Raw genomic sequence first — 19,619 nt, forward strand, 5'->3', positions numbered from 1 at the left:
TAATCAAGAAATGTTGGGGCCGCCGCGCTCCCCTTACTGATTAACTGCCCTAAACCCCTTTATAAATCCCTGGGCCAGGCAGAAACCTCGGAGCTGGCCTTTGGACAAGAGTGTGCCTTCTCTCCAGGTGGCCAGCCTCCTAAATAAGGCTCCTATTCCTTTCCAAGCAAAACTTTTCTCTCCAGTATCGGCCTTTGGAGGGACGGGCAGCCCAACTTGGGGTTCAGGAACACTGCCTGGGAGAAATGAAAGAACGTCCGCAAGCACACACACAAACCCTAACACAGAACAATTAGATGGGCTTACCTTTTGGAGAGATTTGGAAAATGAAGCCTTCGCTCTGTCAAAAATGGAGATAAGCAAATGTTAGAAACACGTGAGGTGAGTACTAGTCTCAAACTCTCTTTGGATTGAAACAGGACTTTCTGACTCTGCCGTTCAGTGTTACCCACTGTGTTCATGTACCCCGAGGCCCTTTCGTGTACCCCGAGTGGCGTATATACCCCTCATTTTCAGAAACAACGCCCATCCTTCCCGGATTACCTTGGACGCGTCTTTCGGTTCTCAGATTAAATATAAATTCCTCAGAACACCGTTCCGGGATTACTCCCCGCCCCCTCCAACTACATTACTTTCCGCTCACATAGCGAGCATTAAATAAACTTTTATTGAAAGGACGTTCCCTCATACTACTTCATGGTACTCATCACAATGTGTCGTGGTGCACGTGTGTTCAGTGTCAGACTCTTTTTTTAAGTAGGCCGTAAATTCCTGTGCACTTCTGGACCTCAGATGTCCACACACTACGGGTTCCCAAGTGAATACAAGTGAGGTGAAGGAATAGAGCCTTCAGAGCTCCTGCCCCGCTGGGCCGCTTTCGCCCCATCTCCCACCTCCGCGCCCGGCCGGATTAGTCCCGCCTCCTCCCTCCGCGCCGGGCTAGGTTAGCCCCGCCTCCTCCCTCCGCGCCGGGCGGGCTTAGCCCCGCCTTCTCCCTCCTCTGGGCAGGTTTAGCCCCGCCTCTCCCTCAGAGCCTTGTCGATTTAGCTCCACCTTCTCCCTTAGCCTGTTGCTGATTTAGCCCCGCCTTCTACCTTTGCCAATGACAGAGGCTCTCTTGGCCGCGGCGGCCGAGGGCGGTGGGCGGGGCCACGCAATGACGCCACCCGCGCGTTTCCGGCCTGAGAAAACGTCGCGTTTCTGAGGAGACGCCTCGACTGGCAGTTACCCCCGCGCTAGAAGCTTCGCGATCGGCCGCCTGCATCACCAGCGTCACCATGGGAGCTGTGCTAGGCGTCTTCTCCCTCGCCAGCTGGGTGAGTTCGGGGTCTGGTGTCTCCGTCGGACGTGTCATTTGGGGGAGGCCGATAGGGACCCCCCAATCCCAGACGCCGTGGGGCTTTGGCCGGGAGCTTGGGGGACGGTCCCTGGGCTGGAGAGAGTATCGGGGGTGCAGACCAATATCAGTGATGCCCCCCTCCCCCAGTCGGGATCAGGCGGCTCGCCTTCCGGGTTTGTTGGGGGAACGTAGGAGGCCGGGTCGTCATTGTTTACAATTTCGATTGCCCCGCCCCCGCGAGGCTTCCGGCCCCTGGGTTCCTCTGGAGCTGGAGCCTGGACCGCGGAATGAGAGTTCCGGGGCGAGGGCGCTCTGCTTCATTTCCAAGTACCTTCATAAGGTGGCGTCGTTTAATTTTGGGTGGCTTAAGTGATATTTTTATCCCATAGCATGGATTTGCCGATGCTACAGAGTATGTGGCAGAGCTGGGATTTTAACCGAGGCTTGTGTGCAGTTGTGGTGCAAAGGAAAGGCGGCCTTGTGGATTATTCAAAATTGAAAGCCATGGCGTGAACATTTTTGGGACCTTGTCTAAGACCTTTATCTCTGGCTTCCCGTAACATGAGGCTAATTACCCCAGCATTCCTCTCCTTGAGAGCTGCTGTGAGGATAAAGTGAATAAATGGGTTGAATTGCTTTGTAGATTATAAATGCCATATTTTAAAAAGGAAATTTTAGGATCTATGGAAGAGAATATGGTGAGTTCCCTCATATACTTGCTCCTGAGGAGCATGATTCTTTAAAGTCACTTCTTGTTTTATAACTTCCCAACTGACTTAATTGACCTAAGACTCATTCTCCGCTCATTCCACTACCATTTCTTAGGGACAAAGTACAAAGTGTATTTTCCATTCTTTAAGGTTGTTCATCCTAAATCAAAAGGGTGTTTGGTCATTTACAGGTTCCTCGGGAGCAGTGGCTTTCCAATTTTTTGACCTTGACCAAAAGTAAGAAATATATTTTACATAGCTGATTTAATATGCCCATTTAGACACAAGTTTCGTGAAATAATTTTTACCTTTGTCATCTGCCGTACAATTTTTCTATCACATTAGAACAAATCCTGGTAAGTTGAATTTTACAATCCACTAGTGGGTCAAACTATTTGCAGAGTAGATTTAGGAAAAAAAATACAGTTAAGGTAATTAAGGAGTGAATTTGTAATTTGAAACAAAGATGTCTTTCTTATCCTAATAACCTGAAACACATTTTGTCTTTGATGTAAAGCTAGTATTTGAATTGATGCCTTCAAAGCATTTCTATCTGTAAATTGCTTTTCTATATTATTAATCCCCTTTATTCAACAGGAATAGCAAGGAGTTCAGTGTACCAGAGAATGGGATGAGTGAGGGGAAGAATAATAGGAAAAGAAGTCAGAAGGTTAGCAGGGAGCCAAATCACGTAGATACCCATTGATTGGTGTTTTGTTTTTGTATTGGCTTTTACGTATATCCCCATAAATGATATGGGGATCCGTTATAGAAAAGAAGAGTGATGTGATCTGACCTGTGTTTTAACAAGGTGGTTGTTGGAGAAAAGAAAGGGTAAAGCAGTGTAGAGGAGAAAAAACTTTGCTTGCATCCTCTATGGGGTTAGTGGTTGGGGGCCTGCAAATTAAAGAGATGAAAGGTTAGCAAGAGAAGAAAGAACTATGTACACGTGCTGCACACATACTCGCAGGATGTTATTCATCATTCAGTGATGAATAACTCAAGGGGATAGTTAGAAAATAGGGCTTATTATATACCTTACTTATTAGGGGACAAGAAAAGGGAAGAAAAGGGCTTCTAGTTAGGAAGAACAAACAGGAGATAAGAAAGTTGGTGATAATACTTGTTTATCTAGGTGCAGCAGTCTTTCGTCTTCTTTATGGCCATCAAACTCCCTTGGAGAGAGAGTTTATGGCAACCTCATATCCCAGAAGTTGCTGCCTTTAGTCAGATGAGGAAAGCTCCGAGAAGGCTTTTTTCCCTGTATCTGTTGACTCTCAAATGTCTTCACCTTAAAATAATCTTTATACCAACTCTGGGTTCTGATTAGGTGGCTATTGCAATGAGACAGGAGCCGTTGCATTAAATCCAGGTGAAAGATGATAGTAGTGGGTTGGACCAACATAATAACTAAGGATGCTAAGAAAGTGGTCAGATTCTGGAGATAGCTTATTTATTTATTTATTTTATTTTTTTCTTAAATATTTATTTATTTTCTTAAAAATTAAGTAGGCTCCATGCCAGACATGGGGCTTGAACTCATGACCCTGAGATCAAGAGCCATGTGCTGTACCGACTGAGTCAGCTAGGTGCCCCAGATTCTGGATATATTTTGAGGATAAAGCTGATGTGCTGACAGATTGGATGAGAGTTTTGGAAAAAGAGAAAACATCAAGGGTGACTCCAAGGTTTTTGGCCTGAGTAACAGGAAGAATAGAGTTGTTATTTACTGAGATCGGGAAGTGATATACAGCAGGACAGCTCTGTTCCGCAGATTGAGTACCTACTGTAAAGGTGCAAGAGATATAACAGTAGGTGGCCCCTCCTAAGGGCACTTATATTTTCATGATATTTATAAACAAATAAGTGGGTGTATTCATTTGCTAGGTCTAGATAAGAATAAAATACCGCAAACTGGGTGGCTCAAGCAACTGAAGTTTGTCGTATCTCAGTTTCTGGAGGCTAGAAGTCCAAGATTAAGATGTCAGCAGGGTTAGTGCCTGAGGGTGATGAGGGCGAATCGGTTCCATGCTTCTTCCCTAGTTACTGCTGGTTTGCTAGTGGTCTTTGATATTCCTTGGCTTGTAGATCTCTGCCTTGTTTTCACTTGGTGTTCTCCCTGTGCTGCAGGTCTGTGCCCAAATTTCTCCTTTTTATGACAGCAATCATGTTTAAATAGGTGCCCACTCTTCAGTCTAACATCATTTTAGCTAATTACATCTGCAGTGACCCTATTTCCAAATAAGGTCACACTCTCGGGTACTGGGGATCAGGAGTTCAACATGAATTCGTGGGGATAGGGGGACACAGTTCAACCCATAACAAACAGTAGGCAGTTATCATGAGATTATTTAATAGGCCAGAAAATAAATAAATAAATAAATAGCTAAAGAGAGTTAGAAGTGTGAGAATGCGGACAAAATAAACATGAAGCAATTAGTGTCATTGTTTTGGGCTGTAAAACTTCTGTTTCTGTCTGCAGCTGGCTGTAGACATCTATGATGGTCTTTTGGCCCAGGTTGTAGTTAAGAATTGGAGACTGAAACTGGGTGATCAATTTCCCATGGCTGTTGCAGTTACAAATGTTAATGGCTACCATGATCTATTCAGGCCCTGCTGTGCCAGGCGTTATGCCAGGTGCTGTATATTCCTGACGCTAGCTCATTCTTCATACAGTAACTGTTCAGGTAGGTGGTGTTACGCCCATTTTTACAGATGAGAAAACTGGGTTTTTAAGAAGCTTGGCATCTTGCTCCGAATCACACAAAGATAGTTTCCCCGAGGTACCATCTATAACAAGTAAAGACTGGGACCGTACTATGAAATCAGCATCCCCCATTATTTACATCTGCTGCTTCTGCTGATGATTCTGACTTCACCTGCTTTTGTAATGTGACTCAGTGTCGTCTCTGAAAGCAATTTGAGTGCTTTCCTAATTAGGCCTACATAAAAACGATTCAAATTATGTTGTCATCTGAAATGCTCACCGGAGATCCAGGTTACTCTTTCTTTTTTTTTTTTTCTCAATTGAGGTAAAATTCACATAACATAAAATGAACCATTTTTAAGTGTATAATTCAGTTTCATTTAGTACTTTCGCAGTGTTATGCTGTCGTTGCTGTCATCACATCAGTGTAGTTCCAGAACATTTTCATCCCCCCAAAGAGAAGCCTGATTCCCATTAAGCAGTCACTCTCCATCCCATCTCCCTCCTCCAACCTTTGGAAACTACTAATGCTTTCTGTCTCTGGATTTACTTATTCTGGATATTTCATATAAATGAAATACAACGTGTGACCTTTTGGGTCTGGCTTCTTTCACTTAGCATGATGTTTTCTAGGTTCTCCCATGTTGTACCATGTATCAGTACTTCATGCATTTTCATGACTGAATAATATTCCATTGTACGAATCTACCACATTTTATGTATCCATTTGTCAATTGACGGACATTTGGGTTGTTTCTACCTTTTGGCAACTATAAATAGTGCTTTTTTGAACATTCATGTGGAAGCTTTTGTTTGAATACCTGTTTCAGTCCTTTTGGGTGTATGTTTAGGAGAGGAATTGCTGGGTCAAATGGTGGATTCTGTGTTTAAATTTTTTGAGGAATCTCCAGGTTACTCTTAAATTGAGCTAAATGGCCCTTGTTATCATCATGTATAAGGGTTTCCATGTGATGTTGCTTGATGCTATAATACCAGATTTGGTAACTAGGATTCCTTAAATAGCAAGTGGAGTTAGGTTTTTATATTGTTTTTAAATAAAATATGCTCTCCGTGTGAGTATAAGTAACATTTATTGGGCTCTTAGTATGTTTTAGGTACTGTGTTGAGTACTTATTCAATACAGCGATATCCGAGGGAGGAAGAGTCCGTTATTCAGTCTGTTTTGCAGGTGGAGAAATAAGCTTAGCTTATGTAACTTGCTGAGTTAGAGTGACAGAAATAATATTGACTCCAGAACCCATGCCTTTTTTTTTTTTTTTTTTAAGTAGGCTCCACACCCAGCACAGAGCCCATTGTGGGGCTTGAACTCATGACTGTGAGATCAAGCAAGACCTGAGCCAAGATGCAGAGTCAGATACTCAATTGACTGATCTACCCAGGCATCTCCCAGAACCCATGCTTTTATAACCACTTCCTCCCAGCCATAACTGTCTCAGTTAAAGCTGTCAAAGCCTGGTTTGCCTTATCTTCTACTCAGTGACCCTTACGACATGAAGGAGTGCCCTGAAAGAGGTCTCAGATGGCTGTGGTGTGCTTATTTCAGGTTCCCTGCCTTTGCAGCGGCGCCTCGTGTCTGCTGTGTAGCTGCTGCCCCAACAGTAAGAACTCCACGGTGACCCGCCTCATCTATGCCTTCATTCTCTTCCTGGGCGCTGCGGTGTCCTGTATCATGCTGACCGAAGGGATGGAATCACAGCTGAAGAAGGTAAGCAGAAGTAACAGTAGCCTTAATGTACTGGTTATTTGTATTATTTTTCTGTTTTGCACAATTTTAGTTGTGATTAACATTTTTATTTCTTTACCGTTGTAAAACTCAGTCAAGGTCATTATAATTGTTGGGTTTTTAAATTACTTTTGGGTAAGACGTAGAATATGAAAGTATTAGTCCTTTTCCAGAAATCAAGGTACTCAGAACGAACATGACCAGGTTCTACTCTAACAACTGAGAGAAAAATACTCAAAGAGCAGCACAAAAACATTATCTTCCCACGGATGTTTCAGATTTAAACATTTGACCTAGACTAGCCCTTCGTCTGTGGAAGAAATCAGTTGTCGCGTGAAAATCCATGGCCAAATGGGAGATAACCTCATCAGCAAGAAAAGCAAAGAAGAGAACACTTCACTTTTATTCACAAAATGCAAATTGTTTATACTATTTGGTGGCAAGATTGTAAGTGAATTGGAAGGCAAAGAGAAAAGTCCCTCAGGACAGTCTTGCAGTAGTTGAAGTAGCCAGTTTTATAAATTCAGGCTTTTTTATGATGGGATAGGATCTTTGTTTAAATGCGAATATTCCCATAACATTGAAATTGCTTTTTCCAGATTCCTGGATTCTGTGAAGGGGGATTTAAAATCAATGTGGCCGAAAGAAAGGTGGATAAAGACTGTGATGTTCTGGTCGGTTATAAAGCTGTGTATCGGATCAACTTTGCCTTGGCCATCTTTTTCTTTGCCTTCTCTCTGCTCATGTTAAAAGTAAAAACAAGTAAAGATCCCAGAGCAGCAGTACACAATGGGTATGTAAATTTATTTTATTATTTACTTGTTATATTACGGTGTGGCTCCTCCCCTTGAGCAGTTAATGTTGCCATTCTGATGGAAGCCGTAGAGTACTAGAATCAGTGGCCCACATTGATATTTCTGACCATTGTACACGTGAAGTTGTTTCAATGTCATTTTCAGTTGGAGTTCTGTTGCACAGAGGGGGTGAAGGGGATGAGGAGAGTCTTGTCTTTTTTTTAATACCTTTGTTTCCAGTTCCTAGATTTTTATCAGACACCTGTGAAACAGTTCAAGGATTGTGCTAGGCACTGCATACACACAAACGTATATACTTTTTATTGTTAAAAATGTACCTAATCTATTAAACAGTATACAGAAAGATAAACTGGTTATGTTTGATTTACAAATCTATTGTTTCCCATTCCTGACTGCCCCCAGTTTCCCTTCGACATATAATTCTTATTTGAAGACTGAAGGGAGTTTCGTACACTTTATATGTATTATAATCCTCTTTTTATAGATGCAGTAACTGAATTTCAGAAAGGTTAAAGTGCCTGAGATCTCTGAGCCAGTGAAAGTTGGAGTCGGAATTGAGAGTCAGGTTTGTCCAGCTCCAGAGCCTGATTCTTTTCACTCTGCCATACAAGGCAGTCTTTAAAGATCATGGACTGAAAGCCAGGTTTGGTCCTAGCTTTGCCAGTGATGAACTGTGTGCTTGTGGGCACAAAGCACTTATGTCCTATCTTGTGAAAGAAGGATTAGGTGATAACTTTTCCCTAGATCCAATAGTTAATTGCTTTATATGTAGCTAATATGGTTAGTTTAGAATACTCCAGAATTGTAGAAAAATTCCTATCTTTAATTGCTAAGTGTAGGGAAATTCTTAAGATGTTTTTCTCTTATTATGTCTGAGTGATTTGTTCTCTGAGCTAATGTTTGTCCTTAAATCATATGAAAGATTGAAGCACTTCATATCAAATGAAGAAATAAGCACAGACAATCGTGTTGGGAATGCTACTGAGTCCTTATTTTTGCATTTCAGAAATTCACTTTTCTCAGTATAAGGGCAAAAATTAACATTTCACAAATGCACTTTTGTATTTTAATAGGTTTTGGTTCTTCAAAATTGCTGCCATTGTTGGTATCATGGTTGGCTCTTTCTACATCCCTGGGGGCCATTTCACCACAGGTATGGCTCACTACTAAGAGGGTTAATTATAATATATACACACTCTGCAAATGATGGACTTGCAGCTACATTTTCATTACTGGTTTTGCAGACCTGGCAATTAAATGAGGTGGTGTTCAATTATATAACTTTGTACTAATATTAAGGTAGTAATTGATTGATTAGACCCAGGAGGCATTCAGCGCATTTTTCAGCTGTTCTGGAACCATATGTTGCCAGTATTTTAGCAGTTGACCTTTTCACTTGGCAGTACTAAGTTAATGCAAGAGCTTGTCAACATAGGGACCTGTAACTCATGTGTTCTACTAGCCCTGTCTTAATATAACGTCAAGTGACATCTGTGGATTTCCACCGTGGTTTTTTCCCTCATAAAGGAAAAGGCTTATTGTGCCATTTGGAATGTCAGATCCCAGGCTCCCCTTGGCACAAGCTAGAACAAGTTTTAAAAGGTCTGAAGCCCAGCAAAACACTTCTCAGAGAATGCCTTTTAGTTTGGAATTGGAATAATCTTACTGTTCTGCTGGAGACAGAATATGTCTTTACCACGTCTCTCTTACTTGAAATTGTTTTAAAATTGGATAGTAACATTCTGCAATGTTACTCCTGTAGTAAAGAATAACTTTGTTCTTTTGGTTTGTAGCCTGGTTTATTGTTGGCATGGTAGGGGCCTTTTTGTTCATCCTCATCCAGCTAGTGCTGTTGGTTGACTTTGCTCACTCTTGGAATGAATCATGGGTAAATCGAATGGAAGAAGGAAATCCAAGGTGCTGGTATGCCGGTAGGTATCTAAACTCACCTGTAAGAGCCATACTGCATTATGCTACATTAAACAGGATGTGCAGTAAAAATGTCTATTGATTTAAATGTATAAACTTCCAAATTAGAGTTGACTTTTTAGAAACTATAGTCTCTCAGTTGAGTCAGTTCTGAATTATATGCATTACTGAAAGGGGGAAGCACAGATAATAGGAATTATTGGCGTCTCTCAATTCATTTATTTTGAGATTTGTAATGTAACTAGATGTGTTTAGTTAGGGAAAAAAAAACTGTTGTATTTAATGATGTATTTCTTGTTTTGATGTCTTGTTTCCACGGGCAGGGGACTTAAGTGCATTATAAGTATGGGTCATCTGCCCACATCCTCAAGCAGTCCTTACTGCTTTATTCAGAGTATGGCCCACACCCCTTCTGAAAGTTTTCTGATGGAAAAAGGGCACTTAAAATTTCTAGGGTGGAAGTAGGATTTACAGCTTGTAATAATGGGGAGGGAGTTTGGTGGCCTCTCTATTAAAAGGGGCAACGATCCAGCCATATCTCATTTAAAAAAATGACAGTTGTTGAGATTTCTAGCCCCTTCGCTACCTATTGTAAAAGTAATAGCTACTTTTGTGTAAAGAACTTGAAAAACCAAAAATTACAAAAGAAAACAAATTCCTCCATAATCTAACACTTCACTAATTAATACTCACTGTTAATATATTAGTCTATATCCTTCCAGTCTTTTTTTTTAAACATATATCTTCTATGTATAAAAAAAGAGTGTTGAAAAAGGTGTATACTTGTATCTTACTATTTTTTTACATGTATTATACATTTGGATAGCTTATAGTTTGACGTTTTTAAATCCTAGAAGTAGCCTGTGAATATGTGGCTCCAGTGTAGTAGTAAATACTTAATAATATATCTCTGAGCACATTTCTGCTTTTTCCTTTGAATAAATTCCTAGAAGTAGAAGAGTGGAAGGGTATGGATATTTTAAAGGCTTTTAGTACACATTATCAGACTGTCCAGTTTTTTTCATCTTATTTATCTAGCTTGCTTTTTAAATAATAACAAAAGCAAAATGAAAAAAAACCCAAAAGCGAATACTTTGTTCACCATAAACACATGATGGAACTTAAAAAATAAAACATGTAAATCTCCACCTACTTGCACCCACTCTCCTCTCCAGATATAACCACAATTACTGGATCTTTATGTATTTGTGCACATACACATGTTTTTGTTATTTAAACGTAAATAGGTTCATATTATATATTGTTCATTACTTGCTCTTCTCACCAACTGTATGATGAGTGTCTTCTAACATAACCGTGAGTATAGATACGTCCTATTCACTTAGTGTGGTATACAGTTCTGTGGTGTTCCATGGCATGGTATACCATAAGTTATTTAACCATTGCCCTGTTTTATTGGTCACTTCAGTTGTGTGTAATGACAATTTTTTTTTGGTAATGACTGTTTTAGCATGAGATTTAAGAAATTGTTTTATCGTGATGGGTTGGAAATCCTGAAACACTTCCCCATTTCTGACTGATAAAATTTTATTTTTTTAAATCTGTTTACTTTTTTATAATTCATTTGAATCACTCAACTTTAGAATTGAATAATGAGTTGAAGATTTGTCATTCTTTGGAGTAACTAAAAAGTAGAGAAATCTTGTATATTCATATGGAAAAACATTAAGAACGGTGCCCGTACTTTCACATGCATTATGATTTTATAGTCACGCATATACATCACTTAATTTTAAATATGCAAAACCCATAGAGATTGTTAGTCGAAACTGGTTTTCTTAAATAAGCGTGCCGTGAATAAGTACAAGTTAATTGAACTCACCATTGCTAGAGTTGGTCTGAGTATACTGTTATTCTTTCATGTTTTCTAATTTTCAGAGTTACATAGCTAATTGTTGATTATTCTTGTGAACAGAAAGGAATATTATTTTAGGTTTTTGAAAATAGCAAATACGCCCGTTTCCCACAGTGATGTGGTCTCATCGTGACAGGAAGTGGGTTTATGTAGCCAGTGGCTGCAGAGGACAAATGTCATAAAAGATGCCTGACGGTTGTTTTCTGCTGACACCGTCCCTGGCATTTAGCTTACTGGAACTGGGCCAGTTTGAGGGCCCACAAATTTTGCAAGTTCCTAAGAAAAGCGTATAGTGCACGTTATTTAGCATACAGTTAGAGTTCACTCTAGCTGGAATGATCAGATGTCTCGTTTTTCAACCCATGGAATCAAGATGGGTAATCCAGAAAGCGACTCCAGTTGCTTGAATTTAACACCGAGCCACCTCTAGTGCTATCTGAAACGTCAGCCTTGGGCCTTCTGTAATTTCCCCGTAAAATGTTGACCACCATAAAAGTAGAATCATGTGCTTTATTTTTATATGGAGTAGAAGAAAATTGGTCTTCGTTAGAAACGTGTGTTGCAGTCGTGAGCCTTCCTGTTGGTCTCCCTCTTCCTAGCTTTGCTGTCTGTCACCAGCGTCTGCTACGTTCTGTCGGTCGTCTTCGTCGGCTTGCTCTACGCGTACTACACCAAACCGGACGGCTGCGCAGAGAACAAGTTCTTCATCAGTATTAATTTGATCCTTTGTTTTGTGGTTTCTATTATATCCATCCTTCCAAAAATTCAGGTATGGTTTTCTGCTTTTTCCTCCTGTGAAAAATTTTTAATTAATGCTAACCTTGAACTAATGTAACCTTTTTTAGGCGTTTATGTTTATCTACTTAAACATTTTCCCATATTATGATCAATTCTTCATATTTCTAATTTAGTAATTGTAAAGTGTGCCATTGAGCGCCTGTATCATAATTAAGTGAATAATTTCCCTATCGTTAAAAAGAAAACCTAGGTAACCTGAGAATTTTATAGCTCTTTTAAAATAGTTTATGTTGTGAGGATGATCCTTGTGAATCATTAGCCAAGCTACTTTAGAGGGATTAAATTAGAAAACCATTGCTTTTGATATTTAAAAACAAAACTCATGCATGCGAGTTTCATCATTTAAATACCATACTTTAAAAAATCCATGGAGTTGTTTTTTTTAATTTTTAAAAAAATTTTTATTTTATTTATTTATTTTTTAGATTTTATTTATTTATTTGACAGAGAGAAAGAGACAGCCAGTGAGAGAGGGAACACAAGCACGGGGAGTGGGAGAGGAAGAAGCAGGCTCCCAGTGGAGGAGCCTGATGCGGGGCTCGATCCCATAACGCCAGGATCACGCCCTGAGCCGAAGGCAGACGCTTCACGACTGAGCCACCCAGGCGCCCCTAAGTTTTTTTTTTAAAGATGTTGAGAGAGTGCATAAACATGAGCTGGGGGAGGGGCAGAGAGGGAGGGAGAAGCAGGCTCCCCCATGAGCAGGAAGCCAGTGCGGGGCTTGATCCCAGGACCCTGTGATCATGACCTGAGCTGAAGGCAGATGCTTAACCGACTGAACCACCCAGCACCCCAATTCGTGAATTTTTTATGAGAAATATGAAAAGAACATGTAGACATCACCTCTCCTTTCAAAAATGAGGAAACTGAAGTTCCAGAGAGATGATGGGTCACCTAGGTAGTTAGTGCCACCGTTGAGCTTCGCTTCTATGACACCAGGGGACTAGTGAATCAGCCTCTGCAGGTTACATAGGAATTCCTGGCTGTCAGTGCCTGGAGAACCAATTGTACACGGTCCTCTTTCTTGCTGCTTTTTCGGGCTAACTCAGACTGAAAGGTTACTTGTCCTCTTTCAACTGTCAAGTAGAATCAGAAGGTTCTCAGTTAATAACATGTCGGGGGGACCCAGGGAAATCTGGGTTTTAGAAAGTCAGTGCTTGCAGTTCCTGTGGCATTGTTTTCTTTTTGATTCCACAGGAACACCAGCCTCGGTCTGGTCTCCTTCAGTCCTCTCTCATCACCCTCTACACCATGTACCTCACCTGGTCAGCCATGTCCAATGAACCCGGTAAGGGAATGTCAATAGCACATTAATTTGATGGCGAGAAAGTAGGAAATACTCCTTCGGCAGGTGCAAACACTAGAGGTAGAGCAAACGTCCAACAGGGAACAAACAAAAAGCTTCACTTAAACGTCCAGTGCTCACCGCATGATGCAGATACTCACATTTCAAGTTTTAGTGTCTGTCCATAGCTATTCATAGTTGACATCCTGAAGGACTGCAGTCCTCATACAGTCTAGGCTTTTCCCTGGACTAAGTCAGACTAGTTAAGAGTTGGACAAGGCAACATTGTTTTAGCCCTTTGTGGCACTGTTGTAATTGAATTTCAGTTGGTATTACAGGCTTTAGAGGAAATGGCTGAAAGAAATTTCCTTTTATAGTTACTGCATTGTGTCTTACTCAACAGGGTATTCTGTGGACTTGTTTTAAAGGAAAACCGTTATTGCAGATCCTCCAGTGATGACTCACTTACTGTTATTGTACTCCTATTTAACTGTAAAAACAAAACTAGGGGAAAATTCTCTGCTTAAAGCCTTTGTACAACTACAGACCCAAAAAGATTTGCCAGTTAAACTTCAAAATCAGTAAAATCAAGATTGACGTTTATGGATTTGACAAATACTTTGTTGCTGTATCTTTTCTTTTTTTCTAAAACTAAGTCACTGTTTGCCACACAAACATGTAATTAATTGCTAAGTTTCCAGGTTCTTTTAAGTATAGCATTCGGATGTGTTACATCATGACTGAATGATGTGTGAGCCCTCACATCCTTTCTTGGCACAGGAGGAGTTCTAAGGGTAATAATAAATCTTCCACTTCCAGATCGTTCCTGCAACCCTGGCCTGTGGAGCATCGTTACGCACATGACCGCGCCAACCTTGGCTCCTGGAAATTCAACTCCTGTAGTCCCTACCCCTGCCCCACCCTCAAAGAGTGGGCATTTTGTAGATCTAGAGAGTTTTATTGGGCTGACAGGCTTTGTTCTCTGCCTTTTGTATTCTAGGTAAGTTAAAAAGTACTTGGGACAAGATTCTCTTGAAGGTTAACCGTAGAGCAAAGAAGCTGTTTTGCTTTCAAAAAGCAGTGTGAGGAATTAAGAAAAACAACTTAACTCTTCTTTATTGAAAGTCCTCAGCTTGCTTCAGTTCCCTAGCCATGAATATTTCTTAAAGCCTAGTAAATCCTCTCATCAAATAATTCCTTCCAGACTGACATAGAGATACCTTCTCCCTGGATAGCAGGTTGAAGCCTTCACCTGACCCTAGGTCAGCTAGAGTAGTGGCTCTGAAAATCTTAATTTCCTGATAATTGTAAAAAGTATTTAAAGAACTACAGAATTCTATACATTAATTTTAAAATCTCTAGTTAATCCAGGGGCTTAGATATAACCTGTGTTAGCACTTTGCATTCATCCTCTAACCCATTTTTTATTGGTATTTTCTATATAATAGCATATATTATTTATCAATCCGTTTGTATCTATATAATTTTATAAATTTTGTATGTAGTTACATAATTTATATCACTTGATAATTTTTTAAATAAATTAGGAACGTACTATATAAATACACATAATATTCTCAAATGTGAATTTGTCATAATTTGAACAGCTTTCCACAGTATGTGTAAATTTATCTTTTTTTTTTTTTTTTTTTAATGATTGTTGAAGTGTTGGCAAACTACAGCCCTGGGGCTGATTGCCTGTCTTTGTAAATCAAGTTGTATTGGAACACAACTACGCTTATGTGTTTTTATATTGTCTGTGACTTTGTTTTGCTTTTGGCCTAATATGTTTTGTTTTGTTTTTGAGATACACTTTCCATACTATAAAATTCCCCCTTGTAAAGTGTACAGTTCAGTAGTTGTTTAGTCTGTTTACAGGACTGTGCTACCGTCCCCACAGTCCAGTTTAGACGATTTTATTTTGCCAAAAAGAAACCTCATGCTCATTAACAAGCCCCTCCCTGTTCCTTCCCGCTCCAGCCACTGGCAGAGACTTACCTCCTTTTTGTCTCTGTAAATTTGCTTATTCGAATGTTTCGTATATGTGGAATTACACAGCATATGGCTTTTTGTGACTGGCTTCTTTCACTTAGTATGTTTTCAAGGTTCATCCATGGAACAACATATCAGTACTTAATTCCTTTTTATTGTTGGAAATGATACTCCATGGCGTGGACATATACCACATTTTGTTTATCTTTGTCAGTTGATGGACATTTGGGTTGATTCCACTGTGGAACTATCATGAATAATGCTGCTCTGAGTATCTGTGTATAGGTTTTTCGTGTGGATGTACGTTTTCAATTCTCTCGGATCTGTACCTAGTTGTAGAATTGCTAGGCTATGTGGTACCTCTTTGTTTACCTTTTTTGAGAACTGCCAGAGTGTTCCAAAGTGGCTACATCATCTTACAGTCCCACCAGCAATGTATGAAGCTTCCAGTTTCATCCCCTCTTAATCATTACATCGTAATTGTCCTTTATTGTAGCCATTCTAGAGAACGTGAAGTGGTATTTCATTATGGTTTTGATTTGCATTTTCCTCATGACTGATGACATTGAACATTCTTTTCATGTGCTCACTAGCCATTTGTAGATCTTGAAGAAATGTCTGTTTACATCTTTTGCCTATTTTTAAATTGGGCTGTCTTTTTATTGTTTTTATATATGGCTTGAGGTAAGGGGTCCAACTTCATTCCGTTGTGTGTGGATATCTAGTTGTCTCAGCACTGTTTGTTGAACAGACTGTTCTTTCCCCCCATTGAGTTGTCCTGGCATCCTTGTCAAAAATCAGTTGACCATAAATGTGATGGTTTATTTCTGGACTCGTAATTCTGTTTCATTGATCTGTATAGCTGTCCTTATGCCAGTACCACACTGTTTTGATTACTATAGCTTTGTAATAAGTTTTGAAGTCAGGAAGTATGAGTCATCCAAATTTGTTCTTTTTCAAGATTGTTTTGGTTATTCTCAGTTCCTTGTGTTTCTGTGTAAATTTTGGGTTTTGCTTGTCAGTTTGAGATTTTGATAAGGACTGCATTGAATCTGTTCATCATCTTAGTATTACTATCTCAGCACTATTAATATTAAGGCTTCTAGTTCATAACATAGGATGTTTCATTTAGGTCTTCAGTTTCTTTCAGGGGTTTCTAGTTATTGGTGTACAAGTCTTAAACATGTTTTGTTAAGTTTCTAAGTGTTATTTTTGACAGTATTAGAAGTGAGGTGGTTTTTTTTTTAGTTTCTCTTTGAGGTTTTTTATTGTTACTATAGAGACATGGAATTTTTGTATATCGATCTTGTGTTCTGCAGGATCATTTATTGATTCTAATGGTGTGTATATTCCTTAAGATTTTCCATGTATAAGGTCAGGTTATCTGCAGAGAGAGATCATTTTACTTCTTCGCCAATCGGGACACCTTTTATCTTGTCCTTGCCTGATTGCTCTAGCTTGAACCTCCAGTACAATATTGAATAGAAATTGTGACAGTGGATTACTTGTCTTGTTCCTGATCTCGGGGGGGGGGGAGGGAGAGCTTTTAGTCTTTCACTATTAAGTATGATGTCAGCTCTGGGTTTTTCATAGGTGCCCTTTATCAGTTTGAAGAAATTCTCCTCTATTCATAGGTTGAGTGTTTCTATCAGGAAAAGTATCAGATTTTGGTCAGGTGCTTTTTCTGTGTCTGTTGAGATGATCGTGTGGTTCTTGTCCTTTAGTGGTATGTACTTTTTTATTCAGTCATTTAACAAACTTGCAGTGAGCATCTGCTGTGTGGTAGAAATGCATAGATGACTACGGTCATTGTTGAGGAGTTCTAGGACTAGCAAGAAAGACAGGAATGGTAAGTGCTATGGCAGAGGGAAGCAGGAGGAGCTGTGAGACTTTAACCCAGCCTAGGGATGACCTGATGTCAGGGAACACTTTCTAGAAGACATGGCACATAGAGGATTGAAGAATGAGGGTAGTTGGGAGAAGGCTGGTGAGTGGTCCTTGTGAAGTCATGGAAGCAGACATTGAGAGCATAATGAAACTCGTAAGCAGTTAGCCAAAGTAGTAACTCATGAGAGTGCTCTGTTTTGTGATGGAACAGGCACCAGTTGAGAACTTTAAGCAGAGCTCTTCGGAAGGCCTTCAGTCCCCAAATAGGGGCAGTTCAGAAATAACCTGCATGTATATAGGCCAATGGCCGCAGTTCATCTCATGGCCCCTTTCTCATTTGTCTTCTTCGGATCACTTTCCAGCATCCGCACTTCCAACAACAGCCAAGTAAGTAAGCTGACCCTGTCAGGAAGTGACAGCGTGATCCTCCGTGACACTGCTGCCAACGGCGGCAGCGACGAAGAGGACGGGCAGCCTCGGCGGGCTGTGGACAACGAGAAGGAAGGAGTGCAGTACAGCTACTTCTTATTCCACTTCATGCTCTCCTTGGCTTCCTTGTACATCATGATGACCCTTACCAGCTGGTACAGGTACGAGGCACAGACAAACCAGATGGAAGACCAGTTGGCCCCCTTGGGCTGCCTGTAAAATCGCCATCCATTGCTTGACCTCAGAATCCCCTTCTCTTACCTATATAATGAAGTTGTTGTGTTCAGTGCTGACTCTTTTCTGAAATACTTTTGACTTGGGTTTAAAATCGAGTTGGAATTCTTACAGTACAAATCATGGAGAGTTCTTCCAGACTTGAGTTACTTAAGAGAGAAAAGCATAACATAAAGCAGTCTGACCCATCTCTGTTCGCTAATTTTCCTCTGTGTCTAGAGATGGTCATTTAGAGTATTCTGATCAAAGTAATGATGTGACAAGGAAGGAAAGTTTCAGAGACACCATTTCAATCTAGACTCTTGCCAATATCTAGAATAGCTAGGGGTTCCTGAAGATCTTTGCCCAGTGAATATGGTAGTCAGAGTTCTTCATGCTGACAAGATAAAAGGTTTTTGAGAGGCAAAGTCCCCTGCACATAGAAACTAATAATAGCAGCTTTCATAAGTTCCTTCTAGAACCTTACTAGAGTATAGTGTCAGCCAAATTTCTTGGCTTTGGCTGGGGGTGCTGCTGGGTGCTGGTGGCAGGCTCTTTTACTTGATTGTCTTCTGTTTTCTTAGCCCTGATGCAGAGTTCCAGAGCATGACCAGCAAGTGGCCAGCTGTGTGGGTCAAGATCAGCTCCAGCTGGGTCTGCCTCCTCCTCTATGTCTGGACCCTCGTAGCTCCACTCGTCCTCACCAATCGTGACTTCAGCTGAACCTCTGAGAATTCATAAAGGTCTGCTTTGCTGAAAGCCTGTATCTATTTTACTTTTGCTTCCACTAAAATATTAAGTGAACACTTTGCAAATTTGACTATATCCAAGTTTATATCAGAGGGCAACATTAAGTAATGCTTGATGCAGGAGCTGAACTTTTCATTTATATGTATATTATGTTTATTTGTAAGGATATAACGCAAAGGGAACATTTTGCGTTTTAAAGTGAACTGCAGCTGTGCTGTGAAGAGAGTTCTTTATTAAGACCTGTAGGATCCTACAACTTTGATTTTAAAATGTAAGAAAAATGTTGGATCTTTGAGGCCAATCGTTAATATATTTCTATTGCAGTCTCCTTAAAAAGCAAAAAACAAACACCCCACCATTTCTATGACAGGTTTCCTCTGTGAAAGTCTTGATTTGTATGACGCAAGCAAGCAGCGTATTCGGTCCCTCATCCCCTACGAGGGGTAGCATCGGAGTGCTTGCGGGGAGGGGTGTGCGCCGCCCGGTAGGGCGGCTGATCAGCTCCTGCTTCTGCAGCTTGAGTTTGGTCATTCAGTGTTTGACACTACAGCAGTGATGCCGTGCAATTCCAGCTTTGCCAGAAGTGTTTGTTTCCATAGCGCTTTGTGGGTTTGGTGAAAATGAAAATTCACTTGGGAAAACAGTGCCGCTTGAGTCTATGTCATTCTCTTGTTATGAGTGTGTAAAAGTAAAATGCATGTGAATTTATTATATTTGCACTATAAAGGTATTTGATTAAAATAGAGACTTAAGCTCTTAAGGCCCTTTCTTTTACGGCTTTTGTGAGTTTGCAGCCCTCCTGTGATTGGTAGACCTCTGTGGACAGTCAGGTTTCTCAGGCATCAAGCAGAAGGCGCCTATCTCTTCTAAAACTTGAGGCCTGGCTAGTAATAAAGTCTTGAACTCATCCAGAAATTGCACTGATAATCTCTTCCCTGGGTAAGACACTTGTGTAGAGGCGCTGTGAGGAAACGTCTTCAGGAGAGGTGGCACGTAAGCAGGTAGACGAGAACAGTTCGTTCTTTCAACACACATTTACTGAGTGTTCTGTCCCAGGCCCTGTCACGTTTGGGGATCCAACGTTAAACATGACAAGACACCAGCTCTGCCATTTTGGACTTAAGAGTTTAGAGAAGGGTGAAAAT

At 40.5% G+C, this 19,619-nt stretch overlaps 1 protein-coding gene across 1 annotated transcript; it reads left to right on the plus strand.

The window, feature by feature from the left end:
- The first annotated feature begins 1,160 nt into the window (after positions 1-1,160).
- SERINC3 (serine incorporator 3) lies at positions 1,161-19,219 on the plus strand. The gene is made up of 10 exons (XM_045804686.2): positions 1,161-1,316; positions 6,321-6,482; positions 7,100-7,293; positions 8,389-8,468; positions 9,109-9,246; positions 11,720-11,889; positions 13,116-13,206; positions 14,023-14,203; positions 17,445-17,672; positions 18,309-19,219. The coding sequence occupies exons 1-10, from the start codon at positions 1,278-1,280 to the stop codon at positions 18,445-18,447; spliced, it is 1,422 nt and encodes a 473-aa protein (XP_045660642.1). The 5' UTR covers positions 1,161-1,277; the 3' UTR covers positions 18,448-19,219.
- The last annotated feature ends 400 nt before the right edge of the window (positions 19,220-19,619 follow it).

The sequence above is a fragment of the Ursus americanus genome, chromosome 22, assembly GCF_024610735.1.
Source record: "Ursus americanus isolate L20-20 chromosome 22, mUrsAme1.1.p, whole genome shotgun sequence".
NCBI lineage: Eukaryota > Metazoa > Chordata > Mammalia > Carnivora > Ursidae > Ursus > Ursus americanus.